The 17,106-nt window shown below is 38.6% G+C and overlaps 1 protein-coding gene across 5 annotated transcripts in view; it reads right to left on the minus strand.

Annotated features, from left to right (window-relative positions):
- The window catches only part of LOC136858740 (long-chain-fatty-acid--CoA ligase 1), a 488,109-nt gene that overhangs the window by 11,442 nt on the left and 459,561 nt on the right, over positions 1-17,106 (minus strand). For all 5 annotated transcript variants that reach the window (XM_067138498.2, XM_067138499.2, XM_068225679.1 and 2 more), the window contains exons 5-9: positions 16,495-16,694; positions 13,598-13,798; positions 11,094-11,311; positions 2,047-2,197; positions 1,460-1,738 (exon numbers count right to left, since the gene is read on the minus strand). In XM_067138498.2, the coding sequence (XP_066994599.2) occupies positions 1,460-1,738; positions 2,047-2,197; positions 11,094-11,311; positions 13,598-13,798; positions 16,495-16,694 (1,049 nt within the window). The remainder of the gene's footprint in view (positions 1-1,459; positions 1,739-2,046; positions 2,198-11,093; positions 11,312-13,597; positions 13,799-16,494; positions 16,695-17,106) is intronic.

Here is a 17,106-nt window from a genome sequence, read left to right on the forward strand (position 1 = left end):
ACCATGCAGACGTAATGGGAACCGGGTTCATACTCTCACAGGCCAGGATCTGGTAGGAGGTGGTCAACTTCTGCAATAGATGATCAGTTCTTGCGCCATCAAATTCTGCGCGACTAGCACATTACTGCGGTTCAAGCCAGAAGTCGGCATGAACAGGTATGAAGTGCGAATGTCAGTGAGCTGACAGCGAGGAGGTGGTTACGTGATACTGAACTCTACTCCAGAACACCTGCTACTTGTCCAGCTTCAGCATCGGCACAGTCACTTATGTTTTGTGAGAGATCGTTGGGACTGAGTTAGGAACAGTTCTGTTTATTCTCATGTCCCCAGATGAACGAAGAAGGGTGTGTTGGAGATGAATCTGTTTTCTTCACAGATAGCTTTAAATGATAGCTCTATAATGGTATGTGTAGGCATCTCCTTGGCTGCCTGAACAGAGATTATCTTTGTGGAAAGTGGATCACTTACAGTATTCCACCGAAGCTCAACTTGTAGGATTCCAGCAAGATATAGCAGATATCCTGGATTCAGGAGGTCAAATGGACTGTATCGCGATTGACTTATCTAAGGCATTTGATAGGGTAGATCATGGGAGACTACTGGCAAAAATGAGTGCAATTGGACTTGACAAAGCGTGACTGAATGGGTGGCTATGTTTCTAGAAAATAGAACTCAGAGAATTAGAGTAGGCAAAGCTTTATCTGTCCCTGTAATAATTAAGAGGGAAATTTCTCAAGGCAGTATTATTGAACCTTTATGTTTTCTTATATATGTCAATGATATGTGTAAAGAAGTGGAATCAGAGATAAGGCTTTTTGCAGATGATGTTATTCTGTACAGAGTAATAAATAGGAATGTAGTTCATTACTTAACAATAATAGAATTTCTTGTTATTTGTGTAAGCTATGTAAAGTAAGTAAACTCGTGTCCTCATCACAAGGTGGTGCAACTCTTTTCAGGCACACCCCCAATGGAGGTGTGCTGCATATACCATTCCAACCATATACCAGCCCTCCTGCCATTCTTAAATTTCTGGCAGTACTGGGAATCGAACCCGGGGCCCCGAGGACGGCAGCTAATAACACTAACCATTACGCTACGGAGGCGGACGTGTAAGCTATAAAAATGTGACACTGAAAATGTTGGTGGAACACCCAGCTTCAGATACCACCAGCTGCCACTGATAATTATACAAAAGGAGAGTGGTGTTTTACTGATGTTTTATTGATTTTTGTTTTGATTTTCAAATTATCACACAGATGGTCCTGCGAATATTACTCGCCCTTTCTTGCACCTATGGTGGTAGAAATTGGTGTGTTAATTCAATTCACTGCTGTTTTGAAATGTCCTATTCTTATGTTAAGACTCGTTTTATCATGAGTTACATTAACAAAGGACACTATATCTAGTAACAGAAATACATATTACATTCTACGATTAAATGATCATTGTAACTTACTGGTAACCACATTCCCACATCCCCAGTGTGGTGCCAACCATCGTCATCTATTGTCTCCTTAGTCTTCTCCTCATCCTTGTAGTAACCTAAGAAGACATTGGTGCCCTTGACACACACTTCTCCTTGATTACTGCTAGCAAAGTACTCCATCTCAGGAACATCAACCAGCTTCAGACAACAGCATGCTACAGGTGGTCCAACGTGCTCTGGTATGTGATCTCCCTGGACTGTCAGGGTGATAGGGGCAGTGCATTCTGTCTGACCATAGCCTTCCACCACCTAGCATGGAAAAATGTTCCTTATAAAGTTGTATGTATATGATTCACTCTTTGTCAAGCACGTATTCGGGTGATCTTTATTTCTGAGAATTCATACGAAGCTACTTCTTAGCAGGTGAAATGCACCATAAAGATTGCTACTTCCAGAAAGAGCAGTCTACAAGAAATTATAATAAGGATAATTCTACAAATTGATATGAAAATGTTTGAATCTTTGTATTGTTTGATGACTGTGATGATAATAATGATGATTATAGTTTAAATTTAAAAATCTACAATATTTGCTATGTCCTGACAAGTGCTACTTACCAGGCATCCAAGTGCACATCGGATGAAAGTAAGTACATTGCCAGCTAAAGGTGCCGATCCTACAACCATCAGTCGCAACCGGCCTCCAACACCTTCTTGGACTTTCCTGAATACCAGTTTATCCCAGAAGCTGTTGTTACGTATTATACCTCTGAAAGTAAACAATAATAATAATAATAAATTTTATTGAGCACAATGTACAAAATTTGCATATTACATCAAGTAAATTACATTTCACTCAAGGAGAACTTTGTTCAGAGCAAAATTGAGTCAGAGAGACTGTTCTCTTCTTGCACTTCATTACGTGATATGTATCACACTGTTCCTTGAACAATACACATACACACTCCTGGCTGGCCCAGTGGTAGGATTTCTTGGCACTGATACGGTGGTGAAAGCCGTGTATTGCAAAGCGTGTCACCAAATGTCTCAACTTATATTCCTCTTTCATCCAATCCTTATTTATCAATGCATCTGTACTGTAAAAGTTTTCCTTGATCAAGTCCCTTTTCTCTCGTAGTTCTCGTAACAGCCCCTCGTATGCCAGAGTTTGCTATAGAGGCATTTGCAGTCTCAAATCCTCTATCAAGAAAGTTTCCCAGGCTAAAACATATACGTACCAGTATCGGGTGAATTTAGATACCCCTAGAACCCTCTTGAGGTATCTTGGTTTCATGCTTTCCATTTCTCGTAGCTTATGTGATAGGTACTCCCATATTACTTTTAATCCGTATGCGAGCGTTGGTAGCACTTTCCCTTGGAAGAGTTTCATGGCCGTCTCCAGTGACATTCTTTGAAGATGTTTGATGTCACTTATGCTTCTAAATGCAGCAGCTAATTTCTTCTTTATGTGTACTGAGAAGGTCATCTCGGAGACTTGTAGTGTGATCCCTAGATATGTGAACTGGTTTTTCGGTGTTAATGTATGTCCCCCACATACAATGTAGTCCCCTTTCAGTAAGCGTCCTCCTCTCCTGAATAAACAGTGCAAGTAAACAATGCAACCAGTGATAATTAGTGTATGTAGAAGGAGCGATAGAGAGGAGAGATGTGGACAAATAAAATAAAAGATAAGAAAAATGATCAGTGAAGGTAGAGACTATCTGTGATCTATCATTGTGTTTATTCTCTATTTATATTCCTAGCTGCCAGTGGAGTTTTGTGCTTAAAATCTTTGGGTGTTCACGCGGAGCTGACAGTAGATGTATAGGCCTAAGTTGCTCCTCAGTCGGTCAGTACATTAACAGGAGCTCAGTCAGCACATGTCGTGTCGCCTCTTTGGGTCATTAAGCAATATTATATTATATGTATGACCGTCGACAGCGCCATGCGGTTAGTCAATTAATCGCTCCGGGGTAACAGCTCTATGCACTAACCACTGCCACGGACTGTGCAAAACGTGCTGCCACCTTTAGGATTTGAAAATAACTTTTAGAGAAGGGACTGGAAGTGGGTCTGTGGTCCATAATCCTCTGCCTGCTCGATATGAAGCAGCTATTGGATGTATGTCAAGCACGCAGTGCCATGATCACACAGTAAACTCTGATCATATTCACCATACCCACAGCCTTGCCCCTTAAAGCTCTAGCTATGCAATATGCTTAAGTTTGTAGTTCAAAAAAGGGTTGAGATCGGCTGGCGTGGTGCTTAAGTAGGCGCTAAAAATCTTAAAATTTGACACTTAGATATGCATTAAAATCAAATCATGAGCAATTTATTAAACTCTTTGGCGCAGTTTTAAATGATAATAAGTAATTGCAGTATATTATAGTATAGGAATGGAGGTCCAGGAGATGGAGGTTAAGATATTTAAATAATTCTAACCATACTTTTAGTGTGAAACATTAACTTTTAAAATCATAAATTAACAACAATATTTTAAAGAATTTTTATTGCAGTTCAAATTACAGTAAACCACAAGAGATTTATCTACGTTTTTAAGAGTGAAGGAAGGCAGTTTTTCAGTAAATACATTCCTATACACTGAAAACAAATATGCTGCATTGGGACTGCTCCTTCAATACAGGTGCCATTTTCTGCAAATAGGCTCTACATCAGCCCTGAGTTTTTCTGTCACACCATTTTAAACTTCTCACAAAATCTTTTTTCTCACTCCAAGAAATGTGATAAATTTTAAATTTGAATGAAAAAAATGTCAAAAATGCAAAATAGGCAGTTATATGTGAAATAAATAAATAAATAAATAAATAAATAAATAAATAAATAAATAAATAAATAAATAAATGAATGAATGAATGAATGAATGAATGAATGAATGAATGAATGAATGAATGTTCTCTAAAACTCTGGATTCATGCAAAAATAATATTGTTTTTATTTATCTTGAAATGCAAAAGGTAAATAAATCTCTCTGTAACTGTAACCACTGTAACTTACCAGAACTGGCATCCATCATAATTTTCAGAAGCATCATTTTTTCATTGACAGAAACTCGTTAACCACACTTTCCACATTAATACTGCTGGTTTAATCACTCTCAGTGGAGACTAAAGACAATGAGCTTAACTTCCTCTGTGACATGGTATTGCGCAGGTATTTTCATACTTTTTATTTTGCTGAACAGTCGCTCGGCTGATGCTGTTGTGTTCACTTTACGAACTTCATTATATAGATCTGTATTGATACAGTTAAATCTAACACATCATTGATGTGTACTGATTGGGTGGACCAAACCTAACATTGTTTCTTAGTTCTGATGCTGTTGTGACCGGTAAAGTGAGATGAATTTGCAGCACTGTACACAAATCAGGGACACTACCAGCAATGGACAAGTTTTCTACCATCAGAAGTTCGGCCAGTTCTTTTACAGTTGACAGGTCACAAACTTTTATTTCCAAATATCTAACTCACCACTGTACCAGCCATGATGTTTTCAATGATATTTTTCGCACTACCAGTTTCAAAATTACTCTGTTGTGCTGAAATGTCACTAACACAAACATTCCCCTGAGTTTTGTGCTGCATTCTCACTTCAATTTTCAACCGACATGCTGGATTCAGATTTGTCACAATATGTAACGCTATTGGTTCTGGAATCTGTTAAAAAAACTTCACCACCACTTTTAAAGAAACAATCCATATCTGCAACTTTTTAACAGATTCTTAATTTTCACGTTCTCTCTTGTGGTTCTGGAAACTGCTTAAATACTCAGATTTAGCAGTACCTGATCTGATAATATAAACTACCGAACTCGATAGCTGCAGTCGCTTAAGTGCGGCAAGTGTCCAGTATTCGGGAGATAGTAGGTTCGAACCCCACTGTCGGCAGCCCTGAAGATGGTTTTCCGTGGTTTCCCATTTTCATACCAGGCAAATGCTGGGGCTGTACCTTAATTAAGGCCACGGCCGCTTCCTTCCCACTCCTAGCCCTTTCCTGTCCCATCGTCGCCATAAGACCTATCCCTGTCGGTGCAACGTAAAGCAACTAGCAAAAAAGATAATATAAACTTGTTCACATGTCACCAAGTCACCAACTGACTCTGAACTGCCATCCTGTTCTGATTCTACGGTAATTGTGAGTCGGGATTTCCATTTGAATATGAGTTTTGAGCTCAGCAGGAGGGGAAATGTGGCCTAATCCTATCGCTTCCAAAGGTGATTCCCACATCAGAAGAACCCTTCAGGTACCTCAGTACCCTCTTTGCTGCTTGCCAGTGTTCTTTGCCAAAAGAATCATTGAATTGGCTTAAGACACTCACTGCATGAGATATGTCTGGACGCATTGCAGTTGATAGGTACATAAGAGCACCTATGAGTTCTCTGTAGGGGGGCCGTTCACCATCAGCCTTGGACCAAGTATTTGATCTTGACAGTTTAATTCCAGCTTCAATTGGTGAGGCCACGGGCTTGCAATCAGACATTCGAAAGCGATCTAAGATGTCCATAACATAACCTTTCTGTTTCAAGGTGATACCAGATTCATTTCGAGAAAACTCAATCCCGAGACAGTACTTAATGTCTCCTAGGTCTTTGACCTCAAACGACTTTTGTATAAATTTGTGGACCTCGTCAATTTCTCTCGAGTTCCGTGACAAAACTAAAATGTCATCAACATAAACCATGATTAGGAGAGCATCAGCATCAGAACCCTTCACGTAGACGCTCGAATCGCCGGACGTTGGTTTGACACCAAGCTTTAGTAGTTGCTCGTTCAAGCGTTGGTGCCAACAGCGGCCAGCCTGCTTCAAGCCATACAGAGCCTTTTTAATACGGTACACACAATCCTTTTTCAACATCTTCAGCATCCTCTTGGCTTCAGCTATGACCTCGGATATTCCATTGCTTTCCTGCATGATGAATTTGAGTATTTCTCTGGTGTAGTTTGGTACTTCCATAAAGATTCCCTCTTCAACAATTCCATTTAAGTATGCAGTTGCTACATCGAATTGTCGGACATACATTCCATGATGAGCAGCGAATGCAATAGCCATTCGTATTGAGCTGAGTTGTGCTACTGGTGCGAATCTTTCAGTATAATCTATACCTGGCCTCTGGGAAAAACCCCTGGCCACGACTCTAGCCTTCCTTCTTGTGATCTCGCCATTTGCTCCGTACTTATTCCTAAGGACTACACGACTTCCAATTGTCGTCCTATTTTCTGGGCGGTCTACAAGATCCCAAGTCTTGTTTCTTAAATAGAGACAAATTCATCTGCCATTGCCAGCATCCACACATTTTTCTCTGGACCTGAAAATGCCATCTGAATTGGAACCTCAGCCAGACATACCAAATCAATTTGTCCTCCATTGTGTTCCTGGTAAAGCTTTCGAGGTCTGCCTCGTGTTCCCAAACGGATCATTTTTGGTCTTCCTGGAGCATGTCGAGATTGTCGTATTTCTGGTTCTGGTTCTGGTTCATTTTCAAAACCAAGAAATTCTTCTTCAGAACTATCTGGATCTTTGGTGCTTTCTGTACGTTCTCTGTCTCTAGGAGCTATGTTTACATTGATGAAAGGATCAACCTGCTCTGGGTCTATCCTGGGATGATCTTCATCAAAGTGCTTTACATTTGGGCGCTGACTTGGAAAAATATCAAGATCGTATTTTTGCTCTTTTCTGTCTCCTTTCAAAAACTTGACATCACGTGATATTTCCACTTTTCATTCCTGTAGTATCCAAATTCTGAAACCTTTGGACTGCTCCGCATAACAGAGGAATATGCCCTTTTTTCCTCGAGAGTCAAATTTTCCTATGTTCGGCGATCGATTTAGGCAGTAGGTTTCACATCCAAATTTTTCGAATTTACAAACATTTGGAACCTTTCCAGTCCAGGCTTCGTAAGGAGTTCGTCCACTCAGTTTACATGTAGGACATCTGTTCCTAATGTAATTCGCTGCTGAAACAGCCTCTGCCCAGAAAGAAATATCTGGCCATCTCGATGAGTGTACGGTTTTTCCTTTCCGCTACTCCATTTTGTTCCGGGTTACGCGGAATCGTCAGGCGTCGTAGGATCCTGCAGCTTTTCAACAATGCATCAAATTGGGAATTCACCTATTCCATACCATTATCAGACTGCAAAATCTTTATCTTTGTGTTTTCTCTGTTTCCAGACGTTTTCTGAAGTCCTAAAACTCATTAACGACTTCATTTTTCTGACGAAGAAACTTCACTTCGCACCATCCAGTCGCATCGTTGACGAATGTGATGAAGTAACGCGCGTTTCCATTCGAGAAAACCCTCTTAGGTCCGCAAATATTGGAATGAATCCATTCGCCTGGTTTCATTCTCCTATCGGACTTCTTCGGTAAAGGGGAACGTGTCATCTTTCCTTGGAGACAGATCTCACATTCAAAATCCTCTTCAGTGTCGATGACTTCAATTCCCTCTATCCTTTTATTCTTTACTGCCTCATGTAGATCTGTTATGTTTAGATGTCCCAATCAAATGTGCCAGTTCATAACAGACCCTTTCGCGTGTCTTCTTGGGCAATTTTTCCCTGTTCTTCGGCGTACGACCCATTAACGTAATAAAGTCCGTCTTTTCTATGTACAATGAATAAGGTACTATCGTTCGCATCTGTAACTCGAACGGATGTTTTGTCAAACACTACGCAGTGACCCCTGTCTATGATTTTCCCAACTGAGAGTAGATTAGTACGCAGATCAGGTACGTATAATGTATCGCATAGGTTGAAACTTTTATCACAACCATCAACGTTCATTGATACTGTCACAACACCTTTTGCACTTATTTTCGTTGTAGAGCTGTTCGCTAACTTTAAATCATCAGAAACATCGGTTTCTACTTGTGAAAAATAGTCCAGATTTTTACACATGTGCGATGTACAGCCCCTGTCGAGGCACCACACTGTATCTGTATTGCGGTCCGTCACGAACTTGCACGAATTCAGTTCTGATGTAATATATAGCGAGGTACTTCCTTTGGCCTTGTGAGCATTGTCATGATCATTTTTACTCTATTTGCACTCTGTCACCTTATGACCTATCTTTTTGCAACGATAGCAACGAGGAGATATGGATACTCCTTTTTCACCTTTATCGACTTTGCTTGTGGGCTTTCTATAATTCTTGTTCTTGTATTTTCGTTCAACAGTCATACAGTTTTGCATCATGTTGTTCCGATCACTGCTCCTCGCGTCACTTTCTTCGACAATTTTTATGAGTAATACCTCGGGCTTTGGAAGTTCATCACGAGATTCTATCGTGCACCGAAAGTATTCGAAACTGACTGGCAAGCTATACAGAAGTAATATGGATAACAAATCATCGTTGATTGCCACGTCCATACCATTGAGCTTGTCCTCGGCGTCGAAAAATCTCTGCAAATGATCACGTACATCCCCATCTTCACTCATTCTTTGAAGCACGATCCGCTTTAATAATGTTGCTTTCTGCACTGGCTCCTTCGATTGGTAAATCGACTCTAGTTTTAGCCACAGTTCGCGCGAAGTGACACAATCTTTTACCTGTTTCAATTCTGAGGCTTGAATCGCCAAGATGATATCTGACATTGCTTCACTGTCACATTCTTCCCATTCTTTAATAGCGGCCGCGTTCTTGCTGACTGGTTCAGGTTTAACCTTTATCCCAGCTACGTACGCCCACGTACGATTTTTTACTAACACATCCTTCATGTGAATTTTCCACGTGTCAAAGTTGTCCTTTGACAATGTCTTGATGCGCACCATACTTGAAGTGTTCATCTTCACACACTATTTCTTCGCAGAAGTCACTTGGCTAAATGCTTAACTCAACCTCGCCAACCGTGCGCGACACGGGTCACGCGTCTATTTTTCAGTGTATTTTATCACTACATATTTAATCACTTTCCAAACGCGCATTCTGGGCCCGTAACCTGTTGAAAAAAGGCACGATGTTTCGGAAAGTAATTTTTTTTTTTGCTAGTTGCTTTACGTCGCACCGACACAGATAGGTCTTATGGCGACGATGGGACAGGAAAGGGCTAGGAGTGGGAAGGAAGCGGCCGTGGGCTTAATTAAGGTACAGCCCCGGCATTTGCCTGGTGTAAAAATGGGAAACCACGGAAAACCATTTTCAGGGCTGCCGACAGTGGGATTCGAACCTACTATCTCCCGAATACTGGATACTGGCCGCACTTAAGCGACTGCAGCTATCGAGCTCGGTCGGAAAGTAATAAGGTCAGCACAGTTTATATTAAAATGACACTATTTATTACATACGTAAATCACAGGATGGATGCAGTGAAACAATAGACATGGAGATTACAATCGTGACGTGTCAGAATGGACAAAGAAAACGTAGTGTGTAGGTGGCGCTACTTGATGGTGGCTCAGCCAGAGTAATATGAATATATATAAATATTCTCAACACTACCCTTTCCCGGTCTGTACACTCCAAAGACATCAAGTTGCCTATTATCTTTAGAAATGAGCCTTACACCTAGAATTACATATTTGTCATCTTTAACTTTTTTGTAGCTTACAAATTCTTCTTTCACCAGAATGAATACTCCCCCTACTACCATTCCTATCCTATTCTGTGATACACACTCCAGTTCTGTGAGAAAATTTATGCATCCATTATATCATTTCTCAGCCATGATTCAACTCCTATTACAATATCTGGTAAGCACATATCTATTAAATTACTTAATTCTATTCCTTTCTTTACAGTACTTCTACAGTTGAACACTAACATTTTTATGTCATCCCTACTTGACTTCCAGATCCCTGTACCCTATTCACCGCTCCCTAGACCACCCCGTTTTCCTGAATGTACCTCTCTATAACCGTTCTAAACAAATTTCCTAACTTATACCTCATCTGTAGGTAGGAGATATTTAGATGTTATACCAATAAAAAAATTTTTTTTTTAATGTTTACATTGAATAATTTAATTTGGCACAGAATATTCTCGCTGGTTCAATTTCAAATTGAAGGCCCCCTGAGCCTGTGGGCACTTTTGCCCCCCTCAGGGTGGCCTTGTGGGCCTGTTAGTTATGCCCCTGTGCCCTGTGCAGAATACTTCTATGACACAAAGACAGAGAGCTACTAGCTCGTGATTTGGTTGACAGAGTAGTGAATCAGAATGTGACTAATGTTTGTCACAGACTTCTTGCAGTGCCATTCGATGGCAAGATGAAAAGTGACTAGTTCATTGAAATACTGTTAAGAAGAGTTCTTTGTGAGGAGAAAAGTTTTTCAGATAGTGACAGAATTTGACATCAAGATTTGGCTCTTTACCATATCAAAGAAAGTTCATTTATAACAATATTTGTGTCGTAGAGTGGCCAGGGAACTCCTCTGTCATAATCCCTTAGAAAACATGTGGGTTATTTGCAAAAATAAACTTTTAAGTGTGCATAATAAGAGTCTCTAATGCGAATGTAAAGAAATTTACAAAATTGAAAGGAGGACATTAGCAATGATGAAAAATTAAAGCTATGAAATAGATGAATAAGAACAAAAAATGAAAACATAAAATACGTTTGTGTCATGTTTAGATTGTTTTGGATGGATTGTTTGTTATACTGAATGCTGTAGAATGGGATATCATTTTATTCTTCAAAGTTACAAGTGTTACTCACCTTTTTATCTCTCCCTCCTTGGCACTCATGGCCATGTTGAATAATACACGTTTGATGAAGGAACCATTCACCTCAGCCATCACCTTGTCGTAGATCCTGTTGAGGAGGCGAGGAACAGCAGGCATCACAGTGGGGCGAAGAGCTTTCATATCGTCCGTCAGTCGCTTGATTTCACCCGAAAAGAATCCAACCGAGCCGCCCATCATATATACACCATTCTGAAAAAATGTCAAATGACTGTAATGATGTTTTGTGTTTAACATCTCTTTAACCACTGAACAACTTATGAGGTGCCCAAGTGCCAAAATTTTCTCCTGAAAGAGGCTATGATTTTAAAAATAAATCATAACTAAACATTCTCATCTGTACATCACCAAAAATCTGAATTACTCCAGATGGTAAGGCTGAAAGGTAGTGACACTCCAAAATGCTCTGGGTGAAGGCTGTTGTAGTGGAGATATTGTTGATCTAACTTCCAAATTAAACTTACAGTTAATTAATTTGAGGAGAATGGGGCAGAAGAAGGTAGGCAGAGCAAAAGTACAAATGATCAAAGCCATGTATGAAAAGTGTGTGTTGGCCCCACGGTGTAGAGGTAGTGTGCCTTCCTCTTACCTGGAGACCCTGGGTTTGATTCCTGGCCAGGTCAAGGATTTTTACTTGGTTCTGATGGCTGGTTTGAGGTCAACTCAGCCTACGTGATTACAATTAAGGAGCTATCTGATGGTGAAATAGCAGCCCCGGTCTAAAAAAGCCAAGAATAATGGCCGAGAGGATTTGTTGTACTGACCACATGACACCTCATAATCTGCAGGTCTTTGGGCCAAACAGCAGTCACTTGGTAGGCCAAGGCCCTTTTGGGGCTCTTGTACCATGGGGTTTATGAAAAGTGTGTAAGTAGTGTGAAGACTAAGATAGGACAAACAAACTGGTTCAATGTGGAAACAGGATTTTGATAAGGAAGTGTATCTGGTCTTCATCACAGTCATGGATGAAATCCACAAGAGTATACAATAAGAGTGGGAAGCAAAGGAATAAAGGCTTTACTCTTTTCAGAAGACATAATAACATGAGGAGAAAATGAAATGGAAATACAAGAACAAGTTACTATATGGAATCAGGAGATAGAGGAATATGGAATGAAAATAAGTATGGAGAAGAATAAGACAGTGGTGGTGACGAGAGGTAATAGAGGAGGAAGAGGGAATATTGAAGTAAATTATTATTATTCATGTCAGAAGCACTTACAAAGATTGAAGTTAAAATGGTAATAATTATTCCTCTAAGGAATTTCATCTCGGCTGCTTGGATTCTGCCTTCATCATGTTTTGTTGTTGTCTGTGGGCCTGCCACATATGACTTGGTGAAGTGGGGTTTCCCTACGGAGTCGCTGCTCAGTGTAGTCGGTGTCCGGCATCGTGTACTCTGGAGGACCTGATTAGTGCTACACCAAATGCAATCAATGTTGCTAACTTCTGGGTGGCAAAGGTGTAAACGAACTGTTAATTCATTGTTATATTGTATCATGTACATATTATGCATTAATTGGAAAGACAGCAAGGGATAGAATCAGACAGAATCAGAAACATAAAAATCAGAGAGAGAATTGGATTCCCTACACTGCAGGACAAAATAGAGAACAGTAAGCTGAAATGGTATGGATACATGATGAGATGAATGACTTGCATAAGCAGAAACATATCAGGAAGAAGAAGAAATGATAAGAATAGAAGAGGATTAAGTTCCAAACTGAGTATTTATGGAGAAAATAATAGGAGGAAAACAACGGGGAAGGCCCAGAAAGAGGCGGATGGATACAGTGAAGGAGAGTATAGAGAAGAGAGGAGTAAAAGTAGAAGGAATATTGGAAGAAGAAAGGGAGTGGTGGAGAGATAAAAAATCATGGAGGTCCTTGATTCACAACCTGACCCAGAAGACTAAAAGACTGGAAACAGAAGAAGAAGAAGAAGAAGAAGAAGAAGAAGAAGAAGAAGAAGAAGAAGAAGAAGAAGAAGAAGAAGAAGAAGAAGAGGAAGAAGAAGAAGAAGAAGAAGAAGAAGAAGAAGAAGAAGAAGAAGAAGACAGTTTAATGATAAAAGTATGAATCCCTTAAATAAAAGTTGTGTCTTTATATTTATCTTTACATTACATTTCAGGCATACTGCTAATAGAGGTGAGCAGTGTGTACCTTTCCTGCCCCGTGCCAATCGTGAATCTCTGACAAAGTTGGAAATGAAACTCAGGCACCTGAGGATGGCAGTGAATAGTGTCTTGGGACTTAAATGTACTATGTTTAAATTCATTAAAAAAGGAAAACAGAGGAAAAGTCATGGCAAGGCTAAGATTTGAACCTGAGTTCTCTGAACACTGAAGCTCTTAAGTCTTACTGTGGTGCACACATATTTACTGTACTTGTCTTTGAATGCACATAAAAATTAAATTTCTGGTCGACTTAAACTGATGTAAACTTGTTGGAAGTTAACTTTGTTATGTACCAAACATACCTCACAACACCGCTCCAGCATGTGAGCTAAAGGAAGAAAGGAGATCATGACGTCGCTGGATGAAGGCCGATGGTCCCCCAGCTGTAGGATGACAGCACACACTCCAGCTATCACATTTTCATGACTCAGCATCACACCCTTAGGGTTGCCTGTTGTTCCTGATGTATAGCAGATGGTGCATAAGTCTGTCAGTTTTGGAGGCTAAAACAAATAGTTCACTTAGTTCATTAGACTGTGAATCTTAGGAAAAATGTATTGGACAGAATAGAATCTGATATGATATATTTATCAATTGCAGGATATTAATTCAATTACAGATGGTGTAATAACAATCCATATTCCAAAGTTTGATTATTAAAAATTAAAGCCTTAAGAACCTCCTTATTACTAAAAATGATAAATATTTATACAACTCTGTTCAACTATATACAATTTAAGGTCTTTGAACTTCAGTGGATGAAGAATGGGGAATCATCCCCTACATTTCTGAATATATTTTAAAGGAAAGGACAGTTATGACTTCTGTACATTACCCAAAATTAATTCAGACAACTAGTTATTATTCACAGAGAGGAATATTAAATATAGATTTTTGAAAGTTACACCAAAATAAAAATACGCAATTATATCTTTAGAATGTTCCATGCTATTGTAAGATCTATTATTTTACAAAATGAATTTATTTATTTATTTATTTATTTATTTATTTATTTATTTATTTATTTATTTCATCATCATATTCTAAAGGCTAAACCTTGTCGCTGCAGCCAAATATGTCTATCTTGAGCCAGTCTTTTCAACTCGGCGTACGTCTTGCAGTTCATTAATAAATTAATTAATTAATTAATTTCTTTATTTAGGAAACCAAAACAGTGAGATGCCGAATCTTTCTCAGTTACATGAAAATGGTGAAAGGGTCTAAACTGTTTTCTAGAAATTTCTGATTTGCAGTGCTAGAGAGTGTTTAAGATGAGCATGTATGGTATCTCAAGAACCTGATCAATTCTTTTAGTGCTGTGAGGATGATGGTGTGGATGACATCTTTGTTGATTACATGTTATAAATCTCATTTTTGGTCCGTATTGAAAATTTACGGTTCATAAAACAATAAAGGTGTTTTATAATCCACCTATTCAATATTTTTATTTTCACTCTTAGTGGTTACATAAACAGACTATCAGTTAAATTGGACATGTTTTGCCCTCAATTTAAGGCATCTTCAGCCTAAAAACAATCTTCAAGAGTACATCTAATATTAAATATGGAAGCTAAAAGTTTAGCCAGTTATTAAAATTCGGGATATAAAAATGTGAAAAATGATACATTATACAAACATGTTAATGGAAACACAGTCAATGATTAAACTATGATCTTGTCGGAGACTAAAACTTCTTCCATTAAAATTCCAATTAAAATAGTTCATTTAAAAATGTTAATGGAATATCAGAGTGATAATAACATAATGCCAACGACAGGAGGGCGCGAACACAAGCACAAACATGAATTGATTCATCAGCTGATGATGACGCAGAATGAGTGTTGAAACTAGTACCAATCTTCTTTAAACAACAAGTGATCTAAAGTCACATCAATAAATATTCATTGTATTGAAAAGGTGGACCTTTAACATTTTCATTTTGCTGTCAATATATTATCATAATATAATTTTATACAATGTTTTACTCGTACATGTTTCGGGAGCCTCATCAGCGATTTCTACATCAACATCAACATTCCCCATATCTCATTATTCTGTTTTACATAAAACATCATGATATATAATGTTTGTTGTAATGGAACACATTAAAACATAATGGAATACTTTAAAACACTTAGAAAAAGTTCAACTAGATTTTCTTAGTTGTACAACACTTTAAAATATGTATTAAAACTTCAGATGGATTTCTTAGAAGAGTCGGCCAAAGATAAAATGTTTCTTGTTACTGTTTGTTCTGTTGTATTCCGCTTAAGCATAGGCCCATTAAAAAATGAACTATCATATCACCAGATTTAAAATCTTTGTGTTGAAAATTGTGCAATCCCTTCATCAGTGAAGTCCAATCAAAGAATAAAAACAATATAACACTTAATTTTCAATTACCTAAAAAGTTTATTGACAAGGTGGACCTGAAACAAACTATTTTAAATAGTTTTCTAATAGCTTTACAATACAATTATTATTATTATTATTATTATTATTATTATTATTATTATTATTATTATTATTATTATTATTATTATTATTATTATTATTATTACTGGCTTTATGTCCCACTAACTACTTTTATCGTTTTAGGAGATGCCAAGATGCCGGAATTTAGTCTCATTCATTTTCATACCAGTAAATCTACTGACATGAGGCTGACATATTTGAACACCTTCAAATACCACCGGACTGAGCCAGGATCGAACCTGCCAAGTTGGGGTGAGAAGACCAACGCCTCAACTATCTGAGTCACTCAGTCTGGCACCATTATTATTATTATTATTATTGAATTGAATTTGATGCCACCCACACTGCCTGCATATCAATTTCACATTCTGTTTTACTCAACCAGATTATAGAATAAACTAGGTCTATTTTGGATGATCTATAGCCGAGTTTTAATTAATTTTGTCGGGCAAGCATGAAATGTGTCACCACAGATCTCGTACACGCTGCCTTCATATGACATGAAGTGTCAAATAGACTATTTTCTACCCTTCAAAAATATGACTAGCCCTGGAGGGTTTGCAGTTGGGTTCTGGAAGCCAACATACTACTACTGATCCACACCTTATCAAATATGCTAATTATTATTCCATAGTGGGGTGGTAGTTCTTGAAGAATAAGTTATGTATGTTCAAAACAACTTCTACAAATGAAACCCATGAACAGGAAGATCTAATGAGCTCACCACTTCCGGGTTGTCCTTTGCAGCACCCAACTGCTCGACATCCTCAAAGCGTAGAATTTCCACCTGGCGATTCCTGGCACGCTGGTTTGTGGCAGGTCTCGTTTCTTTGATGGCAATTATTTTGCGCAGGCTTCTGGGTGCCTTGTCCAGTAGCAAGTTGCATTTGTCATCATCTTCACACACCACCAAGCTGATGTTAGCTGTCATACAAAATACAGTAGTCATAGAGAACGATTCAAGAAACCACAAAAATAAATTTAGTGGGGAAGAAACAGACAATTTTATAGATAATATCAGTCAACTATTACTGAATTACAAGAGGTCTAGTTCAATGCAGAAATCATTTATGACACCAGTGTGTGTTCACTTAGTTCATTAGACTGTGAATCTTAGGAAAAATGTATTGGACAGAATAGAATCTGATATGATATATTTATCAATTGCAGGATATTAACGGAATGTATGTATGTATGTATGCATGCATGCATGCTAACTGCTCACAAGATGTGGATAGGAGAATTGGTGCTACCCACTCAGCATTTGGACGTTTATCCGATCATATCTTCATGAATAAGGACCTTACAATGCATACCAAGATCATGGTTTACCATG

Source organism: Anabrus simplex, chromosome 1 (genome assembly GCF_040414725.1).
Source record: "Anabrus simplex isolate iqAnaSimp1 chromosome 1, ASM4041472v1, whole genome shotgun sequence".
Lineage (NCBI taxonomy): Eukaryota > Metazoa > Arthropoda > Insecta > Orthoptera > Tettigoniidae > Anabrus > Anabrus simplex.